Consider the following 26,047-nt stretch of genomic DNA (forward strand, 5'->3'; position numbering starts at 1 on the left):
AGTTGAGATCCAATATGGTTGTTTGTCAACCTAGCTAACCGATTTCACCATTTAGGTACTCGACGTTCCATTTTCGAGAACATAGTGTTCGAACTGAGTCCGAATCGAGTATTCCGATGAAAGGTGTGGACTATAAACGTTTAGGTTATGGTTTTCAATACTTTCAATGTCAGCTAATGATTTATGTCTGACTTAATTGCTACCATATCATCTTAGACACGTCAATTTCGATATATTTTACATGTATGAACTATGTTGAACAAAATATGTATCCTATGTGTTTGTTGAAATGTTTGAATGAACATATAAATGTGATTTGTGCTTGCCATGACTACTAATCTAGGTTTCATGTTTGTCATATGCATGATGACCTCTTTGTGTAAGGAATTGCCATAATATATGTCGTAACTAACCTAGTCTATGTATTTTGGTGAAGTGTAACTTAAGTGTTTGATAAATTGTCTTAATGGAAAATTATTGATGATTTGTATTTATTAAGGGTATCGAGATAGGATTCTCAATTACCTTATTCATATGTATAGTTTCCTTCGTGTAATTTTATTTTCCTATACGCGATTTATGAATAAAATGCAAGTGTTAGGTAATATAATCAATGTGTTTGATGAAATGCTCGAATGAGGGATTTATTTGGATTATTTGTAAAATACTGACATGATTGTCACATGTGTCTACCTATTACAATTGAGTAAGATTGGGGCTACAACATAGTCCAAGCAATCGGTAACAGTACCTGTTAGGGTAGCCGAATTAGTTTCACCACATTTGGGTAAACTTGACGAATCTGGGTCGCACGACGATTGTCGACAGTGTTAGGCCACAAGGGGCACTTATGCGCTCCATATCGGTTAAGTCAGCGTGTGCCCGAACCAATTGAACTTGCCAAACAAACTGATTGGCCTATTATGTGTTTACCATGGACACCCCTGCTTAAATCTAAGGTACCCCTTTCCAATGTAAAGACCCACTTTAACTATGGTACCACGATTCACTAAGACTTATGAACCGGGCATGGTGGTATGGGACACCGTGTTCGAGCTGTCGGCCTACGCTGGGGTGACGAGCCTCCCTGTAGTGACCAGTGAGTAACCCAGACTCGTGAGCCGGGCATGGTAGTATGGGACACCGTGTTCGAGCTATCGGCCTACGCTGAGGTGACGAGCCTCCCATAGTGACCGCAAGTATAAACTTTGAACTTGCCTATCGACTGTTTTTCATTAGGAGTGATGCCCTACAACTTGTCTATCGTATGTCATTAACTAGGATTGACGACCCTGGATGGATCCTTCGGTTCGGGTTAGTGATATAAAGGGAGGTACTTTAGCTTCCCAAACCTGTTGTATGAATAAGCTTAATTAAGTACTCGGCTAACACGACCATGCATCACATTGCATTAGTTAGGATGTGCTTTTGGCAAGGAAGTTGCACTTTAGGGAGTGCTGTCATATGCGAAATTGGTTGTCAAAATCACTTTTTAAGGGAGTTTTGTGCGATGGCATACATCATTACTTGCACTCCATTCCTACATTAACAAAAGTAGTTAGGAAGTGATTGTTGTATTGCTTTATCATTACTGCTTAATTGACTTGATAACATGTTAACCTTTGCCTTATAATACCACTGAGTTGATCACTCACTCCCATCCTGGGACGGTGTTTTAAAACACCAACCAGACTCTGGTTTAGATGCAGGTATTAATGAAGTCTATGTGATGGATCAGGACTTCATGGATGAAGAGGAAGAGTTCTCTTACGTTCAGCTATCAAGCGGGTCTATGTAGACCTCGTGCCGATACGCATGGATTACAGGGATATTGGCTTTTGAATATCTAACGTTTTCGCATTTGGTATATTTTGAAACATCACATGTATATATTCAGCCTGGTTACATAATCATACTCCAGAAGTTGTGAAACACTTTCATATTTAAATACATATGTTTCAGACTTCCACTTGCTTAATTTAATTATATCTGGAGTATGATATGCTGTTTTAGTATAATCTCACTCATGTTTAACTCATTAATATGGACGAAATCTGAACATCTTTATCCATGTTTCATAAGTGATGTACTAGATCTCGGGAGTAGAGCTTTTGTCGACCCCCGAAATTCAGGGCGTTATAGGTGAGCATTTTCGATTTTCGATCCTTTTTACTGTAAATTATATTAAATCAGCGTCAAATTGTTAGAAATACATGGTTTTTCATGTTTTACATGAAAAAACATGGATTGGGAGCTTCGATTTTGATATTTGGAGGAGATGGGCCGAGTTATGGAAAGTTGAAAAAATCAAAATTTCCTACTTGCTCGCAGATCAATTGTAATCCTTGTGTCCAAACATAAAATCAAACATGTATGTAACTTAATTTAGTGATTCTTCTTTTGACTTTGAATTTATTGCTTGTGTTTCCATACATCTTCTTATATTTATAAATTATATGAATGAACTTTGAATATACTTAAATCAATTCAATTGCACAACACATAGATTAGGACCCCATACAAAGAAAACCTATTATGTGCACTTATTTTTTGTAATGTTTTAATTTATAAGTGTATATTGATGTGTTTTTAATAATCACTGAAGCTTCATTGAAAAACTCAACCAATTTCCCCATGTTTCCAACGACAACGATACATTACGCGATACAATTGATATATCTCATGTGATAACCGATACATATCTGTATCCCAAAGGTGCAATACGTAACACGAAACCGATATTTCGAACACTAGTTAGGTTAAGGATATAAATACCAAATGAATTCAAAAGGAAAAGTTGTCTCACAACAACCCTACCAAACCAAATTTACCTTTTTCTATTATCAATTATTTGTAGTGTAATCCTTTCAATTATTTGTTATTTATATTCTGTAGTGTAATCATTTACTTGTCATTTACATTTCTTAGTATAATTTGTAGTAGTAATTGAGTAGTCACCAACTTTAACCGTAATTTCGAGTCTATGCTAATAAACTAGATTCAGTTTGAATATTAAACAAAAATTTTCATCTATAGAAATATTTTATAATTGTTATCCACGGCTAATGGTAAAATTTTTATTTGTATTTTATAAGTATTAAGGAAAGTCCTTTCACGTGAAAGGAAGAAGTGTGTCCATTTTTCAGAAGACAAACCTCATTTTCTGATCGCCAGATCATCTAAAATAATAATGTGCAAGTGGATATTAATCGAACCGGTCAGATTCGGTCAATTTAAGTACCCGCCTAAACCGACGCTTGGGTGGCAGTTGCTCGGTTTGAATTGAGTAGCGCATTCAATTCTGGCACGCCCGCGTTAATTGAACCGCAACCATCCTGATATTATCAGGATAATTTGAAATTCTCGCTTTAATATCGCAATAATAACGTTTTGTGTTGATATTATCGTTTTATTTGAAAATATCGGCGATATTTTCAACGGGAGATCCGCTACCAAAGGCGACGTTCGAGATCTTCAAAACACGCGTCCAAACCGCGTACATCGAGATCCTTTAGTCACTCGACCTTTTAATAAATACAAGCCCCTCTCTCTCTCGGCTATAAGAAATCCCCCGAGAAAAAATTAAAAATAAAAAGCAACACACCATGACAACCACAAGCCCCAACCCTTCCTCCTTCCAGAACATGGAAGAGATCGAGAAAGTCTTTAATCGCTTCGATGCTAATGGAGACGGTAAGATCTCAGCTGTCGAGCTCGGCGACGTCCTCCGCGCCCTCGGATCATCTCCATCGGACGACGAGCTTCGCCGCATAATGGACGAGATCGACAGTGACGGTGATGGCTTCATCGATCTCAAGGAGTTCACGGCGTTCCATTGCGCTGGGGCCCACGATGGGGGAGAGATGAAGGACGCATTCGACACGTACGACCAGGATAAGGACGGCCTGATCTCGGCTGAGGAACTGCATGAGGTGCTGGAGAAATTGGGGGAGAGTTGCTCGGTCGAGGACTGCAAGCGGATGATAAAGTCCGTTGATTCGGATGGCGATGGGAACGTCAATTTTGATGAGTTTAAGACGATGATGACGAATGGGAAGGCTTCTACTCAATGAATCGACTCCAATCGAATCGTGTGTAACATTAGATCTCTCCCTCTCCTATCTGAAATGGCTTAATGGAAATTTCATAGTTTCTTGATTTTCTTTTTCTTTTTTTTTATTCTTTTGTTTTTGCTAATGTGGCCCCGATCGATGTGCGGAAGAGCGTCCCTTTCGATGAGCGGGCCAATTTCATTATTATCTTCTGCAACCAAGGACACGCGATTTATACTCGGTTATATTATTTACCAGTGGAGATTGTATACTGCCCCAACCATGCCTGGTTAGAGAAGACGGTCCAGTAAGGGAATATGTGGGGGCCACCGTGATGTATATGTTTTATCCATGACGGCCATCCATTTTGACAAATCATTTTAGATGATGAGCCCGAGGCAGATCGAATGCTCAAGTGGACCACACCACAGGAAGAATTGAGGATTGAATTCCAAGTACTGAAAACATCTTTGGGCCACAGAAGTTTCGTATGAAACTGATATTTAAGGTCTATTTGAGCCTGTGAACGGGTTCGATGACATATTAAACAATACGGTCAGCCTTGGGAAGGTTTCAACGATGGGGTCATTATCACGACTGATTCCTGTGATTTGGTCCACTCGAGCCTTTCGATCTGTCTCCTTTTAGGCTCATGCCAAAAAATGATCTTTTAAAATGGATCGATGATTGGTATAAACCACATCACGGTGGGCCCCACAACCGCTGACAGTACCGTCGTCACACGTCATGGGAAGCGGATTGGCTGTAGTACTAGATGGTGTGGGTAGGTGTCGCTCAAAGATTAGCACGGACAAACCTCCAGCTCTGAGTTGTACGAACGGTTCAAAGGGGGTCAAAGGTACATGGGCCCATAATGATGCATTTATCATCTTTACACCGTTCTCTCCATTTGGAGAGATCATTTTAGATCTTTATCTAAAAACTTCAGTAATTCCGAGGCTCAAGTGGACAACATCACATATAGCAATGGGACAATAATTTTCACCGCGAAAGCATTTGTAGGGCCCACCGTAACGTTTACTTTTCATCCAATTTATTTATTTATTTATAAAGTCATACTGGATGAAGAGAAAAAATATATATCACGTCGAATTAAAATTTCTGTGACCGTGGGAAGGGTTTCAATGGTAGGCGTTCAAATCCTCTTTTGTATGCGATCAATTGCTGTGTTGTACTTTGTTGGGAGAAAATATGACAAGTCCGAAGATTCGGATATGGAAGGACCAACTCTATCGACACTACTCAGGATTTCGAGGTAATAAACCTGACCGAGGAAAAAGAATAGAATGCCTCAAGGGGAGACTTAGCTCGGACGGCAGGGGATGAACCTCGATCGAGGCAGAGTTAAGTCATGAGTCATAGGCAAACTACATGAGACGCATAAAGTTAACTCAGATAACGAAGCAGCAATGTCTAAAAAGACCAATTAAGGTCCACAGCACAGAAGCCACCTGACCGACTATAAAACCGATCTATGTTAAGTCGGTTATAGAGTCGGCTATCAGATTAAGAGGTATTTACATGTATCGGTTTCCTCTCATCCGACAGAAGGCATACTCTTTTCCCCTTGCAACTAGTCGAGACTCACTCACTCTTAGAGTCTGTCAGGGCCAAGACAAGGAAGGAAGAACCGGTGTGAATAGAAATACCGACTTGAAAATCTTGTAAAAGGATTTCCGACCCCGAAGATCTCAGGATCAGGCAGAATCCATAAATGGATTACAACTAAATCAAATCTCCGTGATATGCGGGAGAGAATCCCTGCATAACAGGATCCTCTCATTCCTATAAAAACAAGAGACCTCTATGATGTAAGGTACGCAGAAAACTCTTCTCAAAAACCCTTCTCACAGTCTTATAGCTAACTTAAGCATCAGAGGGTCCCCGGCTCTAGCCAGGATCTCCTTTACTCTCTTCTTTGTGTGGGTGGTAGGACGGAGGAAGGCGCATCAGTTTTTTGCACTAACAGATTGGCGCCGTCTTTGGGAAATGATACAAAAAGTCATTTTCCAGACTCTATTTAGAAGCTTCAAGCGAGTTTTAATGGCGAGAACCAGAAGAACTGTTCAAGATGAGCCGAATGAGGCCGGTATCACTAAACCATCAGGTCCAGACGGGGCCTAGGGAGCTCAGAATTAGCCTGACAACCAACAGGGTTCCGCAGCTTGTCCAGCAGCATCTACCGCGACTAGGAATACCTAGCAGAACTGAGGTAATGGACAGTTGAATTGGGAGGTCCAGGAACTCAGATCCGACATAAACGTCATGAAGCAAATGTTGTAACAGATGCATCATCAACAAGTTCAACAACCCCAGCACGGTCAGGCGATGAATGTCCCACAGCAATATGTCGACTCTCAGCTTGTTGCTCCGCGATCTGTCCCTCCACAGAGTCAGCACCACGGTCCGTCCGAGCCGGCTCCCTCTCATTCCGTGACTACCCCGCTTCCTGACACCGATCTTCGACACGAAATAGATCGGAGAAGACGCAACAGGCCTCCGGTTGAGGGAACAGCAAAAAGTGACGAACCCTGGAAAGCCAACCTTCAGGACTTCAGGAGAGAAGTGCATGAAGAAATTGCGGACATGAAGCAAGGTCGAGAGACACAACAGGCAAGGCCCGAAGCAAAAGCATCCCCATTCGTCGAAGAGGTAATGCAAGCTCGATTACCAGAACGGTTTCGTCTTCCGCAGATTACACCCTTTACTAGCGAAACCGACCCAACCGAGCATATCGAATCTTTCCGGACATATATGGAACTACATGATGCTTTGGACGCTGTGATGTGCTGAGCCTTCTCCCTTACTTTAGCCGATGTAGCCCGACTTTGGTTCAAACAATTGAAACCGTAGTCCATCAGTACGTTCGCAGAGCTCAGCGACGCTTTTCTCACCAACTTCATTGGAGGAAAGAAAAAGTTGAAGCCACATGCACACCTGAACAACATTATGTAAAAGGAGGGAGAGCTATTGAAAGATTATATCAAACGTTTCAACTTCGAGTTGCTCCAAGTTCGAAAGCATTCAGACGAGACAGTCCTCAACTCGATCATGCAAGGCGTAAGGGACAAGCCGTTCCTAGCGTCCCTAGACAAAAACCCGCCTCTCACTCTGGCTGAATTCATGGCCTGATTAGATAAGTATGCGGATGCCAAAGAAACCCGGATCATGCGCGAAGCTACCCAAAATGCAAAAATCCCGACCAAAGAATCAGCGAAAAAAGAAGTAATTCCACTATATTGGCCATTTTATCGAACATGTAGGTGGCATTACACTAAGTTAACAATTTATGGTAAGTGAGTGGTCATATAAGTGCGCTGGTTAGCAAGCATTCACCTACACAGTATCTCAATCATCAATCGGCACTGATTAGCACACATTCATCCACGTGCAACCAATAGTAACTATCACTGGTTAGCATGCATCCGTCTACGCGGTACACAATCATGAATCGACACTAATTATCACGCATTGGTCCATACATTACCCAAATCAATAATTAGTACTGGTTAGCATATATCCATCTACGCACTACACATTCATAAATTGACAAAATTATCATGCATTGGCACATACATTACCTAAATCAATAATCTGCACCGGTTAGGATGCATTCGTCTACGTACTACACATTCACAAATCAACACTAACTATCATGCATTCATATATTCACTACATAAACCATTAATTACGGCATGAGTTTGATAACTGGCAACCTAAGGTTAGTGGTCCACACCAAGAAGTGGTTCATCAATTTTTAGTGTCTCCCCTAGGGTTAGGGTCCATTGATTAGCGTGTCGGTGCCCTCTCTCTTGTTACCGGGTTGATTCCTTTCGGGGGCCCACTTCTGAAGGAGAAAAATATCCATATGATAGTTCTATGTATAGGCATCAAAAATCAAAATTCAGCTCTCATTAATCATGCATGTACAAGTATTTGTGAAGGCCTAAACATGGGTGCTTGAGAGAGATGTGCAGAAATGACACTTGGCCAGTTTTGGGTGTCCCATGATCAGGTGGGGCCACCTTTTGGCATGCCATTAGGTTCCTTTGGTAGCCCTTTGTGTGGCCTTCAAAATTCAAATAGTGTGGTTCACTGGATTTGTGCATATGAGTTTTGGCACAAGTGTCACGCCCCAAACTTGGAAACCGGACTCACAAAATTTCCGATCACCGAATCCAGTGCTGACAGTCTCCGTAGTACCCCATTTTCGGCTCCCAGCGTATATATGCTAGATTCCGATCCTGGGATCCTACAAGGAGGATTTTCCAATATACATTTATCTCGTCATGAGCATAACCACAAGATTACCCAAATCACAAAGGCAACATCATCATCATATATCCACTAATATAATTGTTTGAGTACAATACTGAAAGGGAAATACATATATAAAATAAATCAAAGCTCCAGAAGACCGCTGCACGCTCCAGGCTCAATGCTGCTGCAACCTAACATCACCTGCACGCATCTCTCGTGCATAAGCTTATAGAAAGCTTAGTGGGTGGTGAAAGTGTGTGCATAAGGTAGGTGCCAAGTAAGCAATATCAGAGTAATCAGAGTAAGCAGAAATACTGATAAACGCACAATCATACAATGTCAGAAACACTAGCAAGATCATAAATCATACGAAATCAGAGTAATACGAAAACATACTGATAGGCCCATAAATATCATCAATCTTATTCAGGCTATGCGACGTAGAAATATAATGAAAACAATATCATATACTGATGAAGTAATGTAGATCAACTATGCAATACGGAGACAACAAGCCAAATATCAGATGCCGCTGATGCAATGCAATATACAAATCCTGATGAGTCCACGAATACCATCAGTCGTATCTAGGCCATATAATGCAGAAATATAGTAACCTAAAATGCTAAGTACTGCGGATGCAATATAATATACGGTGCGAATGTAATGACCATGCTGGAGTGTGATGTCGGGATGATAGTACGTAGTATCGCAGACTACGGGGTCCACCACAAGGACTTCTATCCAAATCAGTCCCATACCTAAATTTGGATAGTCAGACTCAATGTGGTAAACTCCTAATCTCAGGTTAGTCGCGCGCCCAACCGAAATCCTGGTCATGCGAAGGTACACGTAATAAATAGTTACGCACCACCAGCCCGAGTGGATAGTGAAGGAATGAATGAATGAATATGCAATTCCTGCTCAATAAGTCCACATATCAGTACAGTTACTCTTTGGAAAATCACCGGGGTCTATTACACTCCAAACCAGGCTGCCGCCCCATCGCGCGCAACAAGGTGAGTGAAAGAGACCTCACTATCCGCCTGCCAATATCGGGCCCAGCTCGTCGATAGCGGACCCATTCCTCGAGCTGGTCAGACTCAGCCTAGCATTGCCCCCTCCTCTCGGGCAGGTAAGGCCGCACCCCTTTCCAACCGACCACGACACAGTGGGAGACGGGGCCTATCGGTATACGGCCCTCATGCGCTCATGCATCCACTCGGTGTAGACGTTGGAGCAACCTCTGGAACCAAGAGGGTTTAGGGACTTTCACCCAGGGATATCTATAGCACCCCATGTAGAACAGATTTTCGGTGTCCCATCTGGCCATCCACGAAATACCTGTGAAGGCTACGACCCTGATGTCGCTAGGGCGTACAGTAATCACAACACATAATGCAAGATGCATGAGTCATACAATCCAGTCATGCATCAACCCTACGCATACCGTGTACTCAAGTAAGACAATCTCCGCCTACCAGGGAGTCTCATAACAACATGCCCAATGACAATCCAATGGTCAACCACATCTCATAACAAACATGCAAATGATGCGTATGGGCATGTATCATGATGCTATGCTGTCACATACTCATAATCGGTATCAATGACCGGCATTGACAATCGACCTCAACAATGTGGACATTTAACCATCATTGCCCCCGAGGAAAGACCCTCATAGATCCTAACATATAATGGACCCATGACCTCACACAAGGGACAAATATACAACACCATGAGCCTCACTCAAGATCTTAATACACATTATGATGGGCCTCTCACATGGGCCCAACACATAACACAAAGGGGCCTCAACTACGAGTCGCATATACACCATATAAGTCTCAATAATCGGCCTCAACAATTGAAATCGGTTAATAATCAGAATCAGCACATCGGTCACGATAAACGGCCTCGATCGTTAATCGGCAATCGGTCAAGATAAACGGTCTCGATCGCTAATCGGCAATCGGTCAAGATAAACGGCCTCGATCGCTAATCGGCAATCGGTCAAGATAAACGGCCTCGATCGCTAATCGGCAATCGGTCGAGATAAACTGCCTCGATCGCTAATCGACAATCGGTCAAGATAAACGGCCTTGATAATTGGCACCGATAATCAGTAGATAAACAAAGCGGGGTCCATAGGTGATCAGCCGATTAATCATAGTATAAAGATCGACACTCAGCCGTGGTTATATCAAATCTGATAGCATAGAGTCATCCGTTTATGGCGAATGAGGCCCACTTATTTGGGCTAACCCACGAAGAGAACAGGCCTAACAAAGCCTAAGGGAAGGTCACAATGAGGACGTCTAACCATCATTGCCTCTCAATGTGGGCATCTAACCCACATTGCTCCCAAGGAGTGGCCCACATAAGGGATTTATACGCAACGCAGCGGATATACATGCATCACATTGGGCCCCACATCATCGTATTGGGCTTCATACAAGGGCCTCGAGTGTATCACAATGGGCCACGTCCATGGGTCTAGAATACATCACTTTGAGCCTCACCCATGGGCCTAGAATACATCACTTTGAGCCTCGCCCATGGGCCTAGAATATCAAGCGGGTCGCATTACATGGGCTGCATTACATGGGCCGCACTAATGGGCCCAACACACCTCACAAGGGCCACAGATATAGCTAAATGGACCACGCCAAAGAGAGTCATGAATACACAACAGGTGGGCCCTGCACCTGGGCCTCAAATACATCATATGGGCCTCATCACACGGGCCCCAAATACACAACAGGTGAGCCTCAAATATACATCACAAGTGGGCCTTGTACATGCAGCTAGTGGGCCTACTCATCATAGCTAGGCCTACCAACGGTCCAGCCAAAGGACGGCCTGGATAACAAATACATCACGGTGGGTCCCACTAGGATGTGGGTGAGAGCTTGGATTACATCTAAAATCATTTCAATAGTGGCAGGTGCAACATGTGTATCATTATACACTATCATTCTATTTAGCACATGACGCACCAGCGATGGTCAGAACTGCCCAAACATTGTCCATGTAAATCAGCACTATCCAAACATTGTCCAACACCGTCCAGACCCCCTAGACGATGTGGATGAAACATGGTGGGTCCTGGCAAAACAGATGGACGATGTGAAGAACACATACATCAAATGGGACCCACATAACTTGCTGACATCATGCAGCGTGGGACCCACTGTCCCTATGGACGGACGGTTGGGACATAACACATACCCATGATCAGGCCAAACTTGCTGATGTTGACACCACAAGTGAATTGCTGGTGGGGGTCTATATAGTTGGACGACATGGATAACAAATACATCACAGCTAGCCCCACAGATGGACGCTGTGCAATACAACCATCACGGTGGAGTCCCACAGTCTGGGCGGATGGCGAGGATAAAACACACTACAGTGGGTCCCACTGTCCCAAACAGTGGACGGTGTGAATTGCAACATGGGCGGGGCCCTTGACGGATGATCTGGCTGAAAGACATGCATCATTCTGGACCCCATATGGCAGTGGGCGGTAGAGATATACATCTAGGTGGCCCATGCCCAGATGGACGGTTGGATGAAAGACATACATCAAAGGTGGGTCCTACCATCCAATAAACTGGACGGTGTGGATCAAACCCACACGTCATGGTGGCCCACCCAGCACACGTCAGATGGGAGGTGTGGCTGCAGAGCACGGTGAGACTCACATCACACCGTCCAAATGGACAATGTGGATACACAGCGAAGTGGATCCTACATAACCTGCTGACGTCAATCCTCACTGTTTGCAGTGTGGTCCACTTGAGAGATGGCCCACCGATAAACGGTTGGATGTGATGCATCCCATATGATCTGCCGCACAGAACTGCAGATGTCGATCAAGCAGTTTTCTGGCTGGTGGATGGACAGTCTGGATAAGGCTCATTCATCACTGCTTCCCTCATGGATTAAACGCATTCGTCAGAGGTGGGTTCACACGTGTGTCCCACCTCAGCCGTGAATATGACTAATATTTGTGGATTTTCCACCGTCCAGAAATGCTGGACGGTGAGGATGAGCCAGGCTTAGGTAGGTCCCACGTGTGGACTGTGGGAATACAACACATACGGCGTGTGGGTCCCATACACACGTGGCCCACTGCTGTGATTCAAGTTGATATTCTTGTTTGCTCTTCATCCAGCAAGGTGGTATCACCATCCCGTGCATCTAGACGGTGCAGCTTAAATACATAAATCAAGGTGAGTAGCACGGCTGGACGGGTGGATCAAAACATACATCACAGTGTGGCCAACATACATCAGGTCCCACCATCCAAGTACACGTGGATGGTGTGGATTAGATCCAAACATTTGGTGGGTTGCCACCGTCCACAGTCAGTGGACGGTGCAAAAAGGAATACACACATCCCTGTGGGGCCCATGTGGGGCCCACCATGACGTTTATCTTCCATCCAACCCATCCGTAGGGTCGCCCGTACCTGGATGAAAGGGAAAGAACAAATTTCATTTTGATCCAAAGCCCCTGTGGACCCAACAAGGGTCTCAATGGCAGACGGTTCAAGTCACACTGTTTCCTGTGATGTGGGCCATCTGAGCTTGGGATGGGCCTGAGTTTTAGAGGGGGCCCACGTCAAGCAGGGACCCACCTCATGAACGGTTTAGATGTCATACAAGCATCACTGTGGGGCCCACGGCTAGAGCTGTGGGTTTCCGCCCGCTCGCCCAGTGCACGCACGCAACGGCTGCTGCCATGCTGCTGTACTAACAACAGCAGCGTTGCTGCTTGTTGAAATTTTTTTTATTTGAATTCTGGTTTTTCTAAGGGTTGCTCATGTGGGGCTCACATTAGGTGAATCTAACCCGTCCAATGGCCCTCCATGGTTCAAAACAAGCAAAACAAGTCCAATATTGGGCCTGTTCCGGTGTATAGAAACAACAGGGGACATTTCAACGGTAAACCCGCCGTTTGTCATGTTATGGCCCGCCTAAAAGTCTGATTGGTCCCATCTTTCGGATCGACGCCTAAAACGAGCTTGGGAAAGGAATGGACGGCATGGATTGAATACATACATCAAGGTGGGGCCTACATAAGTAACACTCCCAAAAGCTTTGAAAATCAAAGTTGATAGGTGCTTTCCATTGACGTCCAGCGTCCAGGGACGCTGGACGGTCTGAGCAACGCATGTATACAAGGTGGGCCCGGCTAGGTGGGCCACCAAACAGAGTGTGGTGCAGGTACAATTCACACAAAGTGGGCCCCACCTGTAGATGGTTTGGCTAGAATACATGCCTTGTGGTGGGGTCCATTCAAGTGGGTCACATTATCACACCATCACAAAAGAATAAGGGAAGAGAGAGAGGGAAAAAGGAGCACCCACCTTCCTTATTCCTCCCTGATGCTCCAAAGCTCCAATGGGGCTCCTTCAATGGTGGAGATGAGCTCTTGATGGCAGGATATGGGGGATCTAAGGTGGGAAAAGGGCTAGGAATTTGGAGAGCTTGGGACGTCCAAGGTCTTGCTACCATGGTGGAAAAATGGAGAATGAAAAAGGGAAGAGAGAGATGAAGGAGAGAGAGTAATGATGATAGCTCTCTCTCTCTCTTAGCTAGGTAATAAATGTTTTGGGAAAAAGGTAGTAAGTATAGGCTAGGGTCATTATTGCTTTGACTAGAATTTATGGATGGCTTAGGGTGATGTCACCCTAGCCTTGGAAAAAGTGCCAATGTGATAGGTGGGCCCCACCAAGACACAATCAATGGTCCAAATAGAGCGCGACCTATATCCTTTGATGTATAACTCGGAACGCCGTATGAGACGCGGCGTTGGAACCGCAGCGACGATGCGGTCGCAAAGACATAAGTCTTAGGCCAAGCCGACTCGAAATTACAGAATGACACTCAAGGTCGCGTGCAAATACCGGTTAAGGGTCAAAGGTTACCGAAATTCGACCACGAAAATCGCGGAAGTCTACGGAACGGTACGGGTTGGGATACAGGTCTTACAACAAGGCCAAACACAGGCATTTCAATTTTTCTATGCAGGATTTTCTACACAACTATGCCCGGTCCTATTTGAGATTCACTCCCCAATTATATGGGGTCCACTACTTTCGAAGGAAAAATGGAATTTGGTAGAGTTATATATGTACTTCAAAACCCACAAGGTTACCCTACTTAATCATGCATATACAATTTTTGGTGAATACTCAACTTGGGTGCTTGGAAGAAATGTGCAGGAAACACAGTGCAGAATTAGTTTTGGCCCGATTTGAATATGTCCCATGATCACAAGGGAACACCTTTCAGTGTGCCATGAGGTGCCTTTGGTAGTACTATATATGTACTTCAAAAATTATAAGCTAGGACCGACTAGTTGTGCTTACATAATATTTGGTATAGGGCCAAACATAAGTATTTTAATTTTCTGTACGACTGTGCCTTGCCCCATTTTGAGATCCGCTCCCTGATCATGTGGGGTTTTATTTGTCCCAAGTAAAATATAATTTCTCTATATAGCTTAAAGGTTCCAAGTGGTGGCGTACTCATATCTTGTGCGTGGGGTCCACTACAGAGGCCTAAAGTTGGTACGAAATACAAAAATAATCAAACAGTTTTTAGCAATGGGGTCGGTCACAACTTAGGGCTCAATTTCCAAACACTTAGGGATCATTCTAGACAAAAACATGGGACATCCCAACTCACTGATATAAGGATTAAACATCCCCCAAAATGGGACGCTTAACTACAGAGCTTAGGGCCCACCACAAGGTGTCAAAGCGGCCTACATGCAATACAGTTAAGTACTTGAGAAAATTTTCATTAAATAGAAAAAGTACAAAGAAAAAGAAATAGATAAAATAGAAAGTGAGGCCCACACGCTAGCAAAGCATAGATAAGAGACACACATCATTACACATGGCTGTCCAGATTGAATGAACTAATAAAGTACATAAATCAAAAGTGGTCCTACTACCAAGTGGGTTCACAATAAGAGGATGAATGTTGTGGACAACATACAAGTAGCACATGAAATGTCTTGATCAAATCTCTATGATCAGATTCTCTATTGGGAAATCCGAGCTAATGGATGGTTTGGGAATACATTATTTAGGCTGTATATAGGTTTCCAACCATACAGAGCCTTGGATCTATCTGGACCACACAAAACAATTCAAGGCTTATTCTTACGAAAGTATCTATCGATCCAAATTTTCCTAAATTCCATTATGAAAGAATCTGAACATAAGGATCGTACATATGATTATTAGTTATCTTAGGTATATTAACAAAAAATATCAAATACATCTGACCATTGGAATTATGGATTTAGCACATATAATGTGTAGTCACAACAAGCCCTCAGATATATTTTTTTGTACAAGCCTAAGATCTCAACCATCCGAACTCTGATTGAGGTGTATTGTATTCCATTGGAAAGTTACTTCGATTTTCTACAAATCCAATGAAACATATATTTCTAATGTATGATTTAAGGTGATAAAAATGGGTCCGCTTTTGGCAAATCAGAATCCTGCATGTGCTACTGAACAGTAGCCAAGTAAAGTTGATGCCAAAGGTGATTGGATCGTTGGATGGCTACAAAAGTTGGCCCAGATTAGCTCATGTTGTGGTTCGTGTTATTCCCAAGCTTCAACTCCAATCTTAGCATGGTTGATTTTATACGATTTTTAGAAGTTGTTGTCCAAATACAAAAATGGGATTATATGTGAGGGGTGTTGATATAATGTTCATCATGGAGGACCATACTGACGTGGGGCACCATTCTGACCACCATAGTCATTAATACATGCACAAAAGAACTCCACACCAGTGGGCCCCACTCATATCAAAAAAAAAGAGGATGATGAGGAGAATCGAATGAAAGGTGTAGACTCACCTCAAATGGATGGATGGCTTGATGATGATGTGTGGTCTACTCCCTCTAGGTTGATGATGGGCCACACCTTGGCCCCAATATCTCTCACTCTCTATTAAAATCTCAGAATTTTTCTAAGTATAGCAAAAGGATGAGTGTAAGAGAGCTCCTACTCTTATATAGGGAATTGGGGGTTGAGGTGGCAAGATGATGTGGCAAGTTTGTAGGGTCTTATTGGTGATAAAAGTGAGGTGGAATGTGGTGTATGGTATAGGTAGTAAATGGATAAGGTGGATGGTGATAATCATGTATTGGCCAAGGTGGAAGAAATTTAGACATGCATTGGCTAATGGATGCATAAGGGTTATGGGTTGTGGGTGATGCATGGTGGATGATGAAGTGGAGTGTTACAATTGGTTGTTTGAAGTGATGTAGCACAAAACAAGGCATGCATTGAATGCATGTAGGATGAGGTGGATATGGGTCATGATTTGTTTTTAAGGCATAGGGAGAGGGCTAATGATGAATTTTGGGGTAGAACCCATTTTTGTCTCATGTGCATTGTCTTATATGTGCTAACTTATTTTTTTGTCATGTAGTAATAGTCCTATTTTCTGATAATTTCTATGTTCTATAAATTAGGCTTTAGGCCCACATGGGCCCAAGTCCAATGAGCCTAGCACAATAAATATTGCTCAGGTTACAAGATATGTAATTTTGGTTATGAGTTCGATGGGTCGTATCTTACTAACGGAGCGTTGGATTGATACACGGTTTTTATCGCGGCGACCGCAACAACGACACGGTCCACATGACAGAGGTTTCGAAGGCATTTGGAACAAATCACTTAGTCAACCAGTTTTGGTGGATCCAATGTCATTCCTTTTGGTCCCAAACACGTGCGAATACATACATGGATATGCACTCAAGTCAAGAAATCAAAGGTAACGGCCAAAGACATCCAATTTCCAGTTGGCAAAAAATCTGAAACATTGCAATTGATCTCTAGTAGGGGATCCTGGATGTCAGTCGTAGCATCATCCATCTTTGTTAACGTCAGTAATAGCATCATCCATCTTTGTCAGTGCTAGCTTGAGCTCATCAAATGTTATTTTGTCTTTCATCATTTTCAAGGAGACACTCTATTATATTAACATGACATCCATCATGGAATTTTGCGTTTTCAAGGTAACTTCTTACCTTTTCTAAGATAACCGTGGTTTTAGCTTTGTTTTTCTTTTCTTTATTTTGTCATCCATCATGGAATTTCTTCAACAAAATAGTTCATATTCTAATCATTTGGTTGTTCTTTGACTAAGGTGGAGGCGTTGCTTACTAGGGAGTCAGAGTCTATCGAGGCAATGATCCCTATTGCGAGCCCATATTTATCTCACCTAGTAAATCGTAGTAAAGCCACCTATCCTTCATAAAGGTATGCTTCAGTTGTATTAAAATCGGACAGGAAAGGTTGGTTATTGGCATAGACTATTTCAACCTTATTTCCATTCTAAATTATTAGAAACTAGTGGAAAGAAGATGGGATACACTAATTAAAGTGGATTTAGTCGTGGCCAAGGAGAGCATTATAACTAGGTGTGGAATCAATAACTAAGAAAGCTGTTATAACTTTACGGCTCCCTACTAAGAGCTCAACAGGTAAAACACCTTGAGTCATGGTGATACTCCAAGAAAAATTGGAGATTGTAACTTCGGTGGGGATTAAATCCTGAGTCATGTTCCCGAGGTTACGGAACATAACCATAGGCATGATGTTCATGGTTGCACCATTATCAACCAAAACTATAGTAACTAGGAAGTCATCCATGTGGGTTGAGACGTACAGGGGCTTGAGGTGTTGCATCATCAAGTGAGAAAGTTTTGCAATGACTATTTTTTTAGCCTTATCTCCCCGTTCTACTGCAACAGTCGGTCTAACTCCATACCCCTAGCGATTGTAGCAGACAAAGATTTAGCCAGATTTAAACTTTCTTCCTCCACATCCCCTACCATATGATCTAGTTATTAAGCTTTACTTAGAAACCCATCAAGAGTGTAATGACCAAATTCCAATCCATTGTGAGGGTTGGTAAGGTCGCAAATTGTACTATAGTCTTCCCAATCTCTTCCACAAGTTATGATGACTGACTTCCTTCTATAAAGTCTTATGAAAGACCCTATGCTCAAGATGAACTTCTAAACGACTGATCATCAGTGAAGGAACTTTTAAGCTTGATATTGTCTTCTTTGAAATTACGGTTTACACCGTTGATACTGAAGAATGAATATGAGGCAATGTCCTAGAGGGGGTGAATAGGACTTTTCAATTATTTTTACCTATTTAAAAACTTGATTGTCATACTTAAATAATCATTCAATTTAAAGCTAGTAAGGCAATATAAGTCTAATGGCTTCCAAGCCAGTTAGAGGTTCCAATTACAAAGGCTATAAAGGATATGCAGAATATAACAACTAGTCTAGTGTTGTGAGCTTGTGTGTAGAATGTAATTCCTATCAATCAATAGCATTCATTTAACCTTGCATGAGAAGTTAAAACATTCAAACATATATAAGCATGATTAAACAGATGAGCAAATAACAATTCCAAACACAAGCATTTATAGTGGTTCGACTATGTGCCTACTCCACTCCCGGCATCCACACTCAATCCCAGAGTGCACCGGATTTCACTATCAATGGTTTTAAACAGGTTTACCAATAACATTTACAGTCCTACACTAACGACACAATTTATGCTCTCCGCAAGAGCAAAGATCTTACACCTAGAACCCACGTTTAGGCCCACGGCAAAGGTCTTACACAAGCACCTACAGTTTAGGCCCACTGGCTAAGGTCTCACATAAGGCACCTACCTTTAGGCCCACCGGCCAAGGTCCCACACTAGGAACCTACCTTTAGGCCCACCGGCCAAATTCCCACACTAGGGACCTAATCGAGTTTGTTAATAGAAAACTCTTAGCCTCAATCCTACACGAGGAAAGAGACTAAACTTTTAAACTCTAAAAATGACACTTATTTGTCAGATTGAGTTCTCTTTTGTAGCTTGTCTCGGGTTGCTAGATCTTCGCGCCCTTGTGCTTAAATCAGCTTCCCGGTGCTCCCCTGATCACATAGCTTAGATTTACTTATTGGCTCAGCTTCACAATCAAGAACCTTGCATAAGATATACCTATAAAGGTAACCAAGGTTATGGGAGATGGTTGAATATCCTATCTAAGATAATGAGTGAATTTTCTAAGGGATTCAACCTATGAACACTCTAGAGTATCAAAGAACTAAGGATTTTTCTATTGGTTTGGTCTTTGTACTCTAGAGAAAGCACAAGTTCATGTTCTTCATTAAATAAGAGCTTTGAATGCTCATAGAAGTGAAGGATCATAATGAAGAGAACATGAAACTCGTATAGATAGAGTCTAAATGGGCTAGGATAAGTTTGGGATATACTAAAGACTCTATGGTGCCTATTTCCACTAATTTTACAAGTTTCTACAAGCCGCTTTTATAGATAAAAGCTTCCAACGGATAAAAAGCGGCTATAAAACGGATAACTTACGGTGCTACCGAATTAATGTTATAAGCTTTCTGGACTGTTTTTAACCCCTTCAGTAACACTGAATTTATCTTCAATGATACCAAAGATGCCATTCGGTGACACCTTCTTTCTACTGAAAGTGGACAAATTGTCCTTTTTGTCCTTCTAATCATTCAACAACTTAGGATATGTAAAAGCTAAGACTATACGATATAAAATATGGACTTGAGATTGACTTAGAATAAATGACCTAAGTAGGCATTCCTATTTAAGTTGGGATCATCTATTTACAAGGTCAAGATCGTAGAAGCAGTTCTTTATCTTCAATGTGGCTTTGATGCTTCTAATCCAGTTGCGTCGTTGGTCTTCACTTGTCAAGAACTCATTCGACTACAAGATACCACTAGTCATATAATTGACAAATATAAGTGCAAATAAGTGCACTAACATTCTCCCCCTTTGTCAATTACATGACAAAAACAATTTAACCTATGACCGTGTCGTGGTCCATACTAATGACATACCAAAACAATAAGAATTATATATCAACATATAGATTTACAGCTCAAGACTTGACATGTAATACAAAATCATACTGCTTCCCCTCAGTGTTTTGCCAAGAATAACCTGCGACAAGGGAAACAAACAATTTCTTCAAGAAACAAATATTGTTTTGGTGGGTAGGTTTCTTCTCCTCCTTTTTGTCAGTTATTGGTAAAGAGTTTACAAAGAGATATTCCAATAACATAAAGATGATAATTCAAAGGGTAAGAGAATAAAAACAAATACATCATATAATGATATAAGCATAAGGATTATCCTCTAGGCAAAGAAATATATCATCATAAGCAAGCAAATTAGATGTTAGATAGAAAAGATGACCATAAAGAGAGTCTCTAACATGAGTAGAAAAGATAATTCCATAAATTCATCAAAATTACTATCTCAAGATTGGGTAGAATAAACCATCATCCAAAAACCAGCAAGCCCTAAAGGGCATAAATATTCTAAATGAAAATGTACTATGATTCAGCAATAACACAATGAATATCACTGGACGATCCACCCTTATACGGAGGGATATAAGAACGATGAGTTAGAAGCAGTTTAGTGATGTGCTTCCCAGTATGTTGAAAAGCATCAAGACGCAGTTCAATCCTAGAGAGTCGATTTTCGCACTGCTGGAGGTGAGCTTCTATATTTGACTGTCCTTCGAGAAGTTGACAAGCTGAATCATTTTGGTGAAGAAGACGCCCAGTGCTGACTGATAATGGACTTGGTTCAGGCACTAGGGTGTGACAAGAGTCTCAGCAAGTGGCCATGGGAGTGTCTTGAGCATCTTCACTGCTCCTGCATTCCTGTTTCTCCTCAAATGTAGTTGCAAACACTTTTAGTTGAATTAGAGTTTCCTTGGTAAAACACATGGCCGGATATACCGTATCACGAGTAGATGGCAAACTAAGAAACTTAGAGAGTTTGCAAATAACACTTGGAAAGGGAAGGCTAGTACAATGAACACCCTTGATGACTACAATCAATTGTTTCAAGATAAGGGTTGGTAGGCATATTTCAATCCCCTGAAAGATGTCATATAGGATATTTAGAACAAATGGAGAGATCATATCTCCAGAGACTTCACAAGGGTATGCATTTATACTTAGAATGTTATGCAATACTTTGGTAGTTGAGTCCAAATGCGATGATGAGAGGAAGTTTCTTTTATTCCGGGGGATTGTGGCACCATTACACAGTACTCGAGTTATTTTACTCCAAACTCCGAGATGGTTTAGAGAACGATTGGTTAGGGGAGTTTGTGTTACTCTAAGGTGCAACAGTTGACTTAGCACCAAAGGAGTGACCTCCTTAGTTTAGTTCATGAAGTTAATGCTAACAGATGGAGGATCATCATGAGTCTGATGACAAGAATTTAGGAATTGATGAATGAAGTCGTACTAAACCTCTCCTCCAAAGTATAGTAGATTATCTCAACCAATTGATCCTAAGTAGATATCAATCCCATATGGTTCGATGAGAAGGGATCTGATCAATCTGTCAAAGATTTATTTGTTTGACATAGCCATTTCAGTAGGGTTAGAATAAGGAGAACGACAAATGTTAGTTCGTCTAGTAGATTGTTCTCTCTTTGCAGGACCTTTGCCCTTGTCTTTAACCATAGTTGTGTTGTAATCATATATTAGAACCATTAATTAAAAGATTAACAATATGCATATGGAATTTCATATATAATTTTTTTAATATACCACGTAAAGCAGATGAAATGTTTTCAGTAAGAATTTAGTTATGCATATGCAACTTCAGATATTTTTATCAAAAGTATCAACTATGAATTTACCAATAAAACAAAAGACTGGATACTTATAATTCCCTTGGAAAATCATATATGAATAGTTGATGCATTGATATGCTAAAATAAGCTTCTAGTTGTAAAATAAAAGAACACACAAAAACAAAATCCTGATACATAGTTAATCTAAGAAGATCTATCAGCAATATTTTCTTTAAAGCATAATAAATGTGTCGCAATCTGTTCCACTGACTATTGGAGTGAGTAGAGGGTTTCTTCCATTGACTTCATCATCTCACCAAGTTTTGATTGATCCTCCAAAAGTTGCATGAGAACATTCTTCTGAGGTGTAGAAATTATAGGAGCTGAGGTTGGTGAATAGGTATCTAATCCTTCCTTAACCTTTTCATCTTCCTTCCCTTGAAGATCTTCTTCTGCTGATATTTGATTATCAGCTTCATTCATAGCACAGAGATTCATTTTCCTAATACTATTCTCATTGATTTCTGGGGCTGATATGGATTCTCCTTCAGGCACCCTGAATCCACATTGATAAGCTAGCTTGCATAGCAAATGGCCAAAAGGTATTGCTGTGAAGTTAGACTCAAAACTTAAAACTATTTCCTCATATATCAGAGTAGGTAGACACAATGGTTCCCCTTTACCGATATGATATAGGGTCTCCACCATGAATGGTGTAAGCTTAGTGTGATTTTCGTATCTAGGATCAATGTTGGAAATGCAAATCAAATGGAGTATACGATAATCATTTGACATATTTATGACATGTAGTGCATTCCCATGATGCCAAGGGACATTCTTCCCATTACACAAAAATTTTGTCTAAACAGCTCTTTTTGCTTCAGTGGGTAGGTTTAATTCAGTGGGTTGTTTGGAGCACAATGGTATTCATATAAGGGTTGAAATGCGATATGGGGTGATTTTGATTATACGACCATCGCAGTCAACTTCAAAACTCTTAGATAGCGTTTAATGGGACAAGAATGATCGGACTAAGGTTTCATTCACTGGCCTTCCAAATGACAAAACTTGCAGTCATCCTGGTTGTGAAAGAATTTCCTAAACCTTGAATTTTTCAAGACATTTCACATTTACTTTTCTTTCACAAACAATTCTTCTCTTCAAAAGTCTAGCTGTAATGGGACTGATAGAATCACGGTTTGAAGAAGACAAAGGCCTAGATGATTGGTTAGAAGATCGTCCATGCTTTGGAACACAGAGTTTTTTCCTAGTTCCGGTTGGACCTTCAGTGTCATGCTTCCTCTTGGATCTGTTTTCTTTAGGCGATGATGACTCCATTTGGGAAAATGAAGTGAAATGAAGGAAGGACCTATCAAGAGAAGACAAACCTAAGACAAATGAACCTATTTTTAGATGTATTGAGAAAGCACCTTGGTTTTTTTTTTCTTTTTTTGCTTTATACAGCCCTCCAACCGGACTTGGGAAACACAAAAAGTCACAGTCTGAACAAAAGTGAGCAGTGAGGGTTTTAAGTAATTTGATGTGACTCGATTTCGGTAGCACTGAAGGTAGGTTCGGTGTTACCGAAATATCCCTAAGATTCAGAATTTTCTACAAAAAATTTCTTAGAATACATTCTTTTCATGAATTCAAAAATATTTAGAGGCCAGGATTCCTCAGATTTATCAGTTGGCCAATTAACAGGCTTAGTCCTTTGATTTGACTCTAATACTCATATGGGAGGCATGATCCTCAGATGTAACAATTTTAGCTTACGTCGACCTCTTGGGTCGCTTTTCAGTATTTTTTAGAGGATGATATGATGTGAGCCAATAAACAGCACACATGGCTCTCATCCTTTATATTTATGTGTTTTTCTTCTATTTTGTTCTTCAGAATGGGAATGATTGTAGTTGTAGATGCCATAAGTATTTTTAGTGACTTTTGGTCAACTTCACTTTCGGATTCACTATTTTCAGAATTGGATTCGTCTAAGTCATCCCATGTTGCTGCCATAGATTTTCCTTTCGATTTCTTAGATGGACATTCAGTGGATATATGTGAAAGTCCCCTGGTTTGTCAATTAGGGTGAGTGTTGAGTCAGCTAGATGTTAAGACTCAAATATTGCATAATTTTCGCCATTTATATCTTGGTTTTATGAACATAAATCATCTTAATATTCTATTTTACTCATGTATGTGTTGCAAGGTGAATTTAAAAGCTTGGATTGAAAAAGGTGTTAAAAAGTAAGAATTTGATGCTCAAATTCACCAAGGCAATGGATGGATCTTAGGAGATCAAGATTGAAGAATTCACATGCCAAAGATCCAAGAAAACCAAGCGAGGAAGGAAGAGAATCGAAGATTTGAAGTGAAGAATCCTGAAATCGTCCTAAAAAAGTGTATTTTGAAGCTGTGAAGTTTATTTTGGAAAACTGCGCAGCAGGAAGTCTGTTTTAAACGAACTATGCAGCGAGAAGTCTATTTTGGGAAAATACGTATATTTGAGGCGTTTTCTAGGGTTTTCAACTTTGTACGAAGTTTGGAGTTCCCTACTTATAAATAGGGCCTCCTAGGGCATTCTAAAGCATCATTAGAAGCATTCAAGAGCAATATTTAGGATTTTTTTAAAGAGTTTTTAGTTTTATTAAAGCTTTATAAGTTGTTTCTTTCCTTTTAGATCTTTTTTATTTGCAATTTTTCTTCTTTCTTTCTTGTTGCTTTTTATTTCTGCAATTTAATTATGTTTTTCTAAGTTCCCTCTAGCCCAAGCTAGAAGGGAAGCACATGGGTTTAATATTTCTTTAAATTATGATGATTGATTGTTTTAATGATGAGAATAATGGTGTATGCATATTATCTATTATTTAGGTTTTGTTTTTATCCTCTTGTAAGATCCATATGTTTCCATCATATGAGATTTACATTGATGGATAGGCTTACCCTAGATTAATCAGATTTCCTAGATAGGAGATGTTCTCAACCTGTTATATTTCTTTGATATTCATTATCCTATAGATATTGAATACTTAAAATCACTGGCGCTTGAGAATATATGTCAATGGTGCAAATCTATTATTTTCTAATCTTTTATATCATTTATTAAAATATTTAAAGTGTTTTATTTTCCGATTAGGCTGACCATAGTGCTCAGATCCTAGTTGTGTTATCCAAGTCATCATGATTTTGGAACATTAATCTATGTGTGGAACTTTGAAGCTTGGGTGTTTTTTTTATTCAATTGAATTACATCCATTCAAAAATCCAAAAATCAAATCATCAGTTTAGTTTTTATTACTTAGTTTGTTTTGCATTTGATTTTTTCCTTCTCGCAATTCATCTCCCTGTGGGATCGACCCTGTATTCACAGGATATTACTTATGAACCTCTGCACTTGGAGGCAAGCAGTCACTAGACAGCAGAGCCTCATAGGAAGATCAATTCAAAACATCTACCTCAACCGGATGTGTGCAAGCTCGCCACAAGTAAATCTAAGCCTCACATCCCATGTCCCAAAACACCAGGTATATAAAACCCTTAAAACAAACTAGAACATCATAGGGTTTTTAAGTTAAGAAAACTTTTTCAAAAATCAAAAAATTCTCTAAGTTTTCTTACTTTGACGATTTTATCGATACACATCTCGATATGATCAACCTGTGCTATCGATGTCCTCGATACTTAAACGATATCATCGAAATGAGGACAAAATAGGTCTAGCAACCACATATACCTCTGAACGGATTTATCGATGTATCGATATATCTATCGATATCATCAATATTTGAATCTCGAGTCCATCGAAGGTGACTCGATAATATCGACAGACAGATCTTCGGTGCCCCTATTTTTACTTAAGAAAATCACATGTGCATTGATATATCGAAGTCCTTCTCGATATCATCAAAATTCAAATCTCGATGTTATCGATCATGGGCGCCTAGTCTTCCAGCAATTATTTCAAGATAGTTTATCTATGATCGAGGGTCACTGGATATAATC

General features: G+C 40.9%; 1 protein-coding gene across 1 annotated transcript; it reads left to right on the forward strand.

Annotated features, from left to right (window-relative positions):
- Positions 1-3,549: 3,549 nt before the first annotated feature.
- Positions 3,550-4,297, forward strand: LOC131227601 (probable calcium-binding protein CML27). The gene has a single exon (XM_058223406.1). It carries the CDS (start codon positions 3,606-3,608, stop codon positions 4,071-4,073), a length of 468 nt encoding a protein of 155 aa, XP_058079389.1. The 5' UTR covers positions 3,550-3,605; the 3' UTR covers positions 4,074-4,297.
- The last annotated feature ends 21,750 nt before the right edge of the window (positions 4,298-26,047 follow it).

The sequence above is a fragment of the Magnolia sinica genome, chromosome 15 (assembly GCF_029962835.1).
Source record: "Magnolia sinica isolate HGM2019 chromosome 15, MsV1, whole genome shotgun sequence".
Lineage (NCBI taxonomy): Eukaryota > Viridiplantae > Streptophyta > Magnoliopsida > Magnoliales > Magnoliaceae > Magnolia > Magnolia sinica.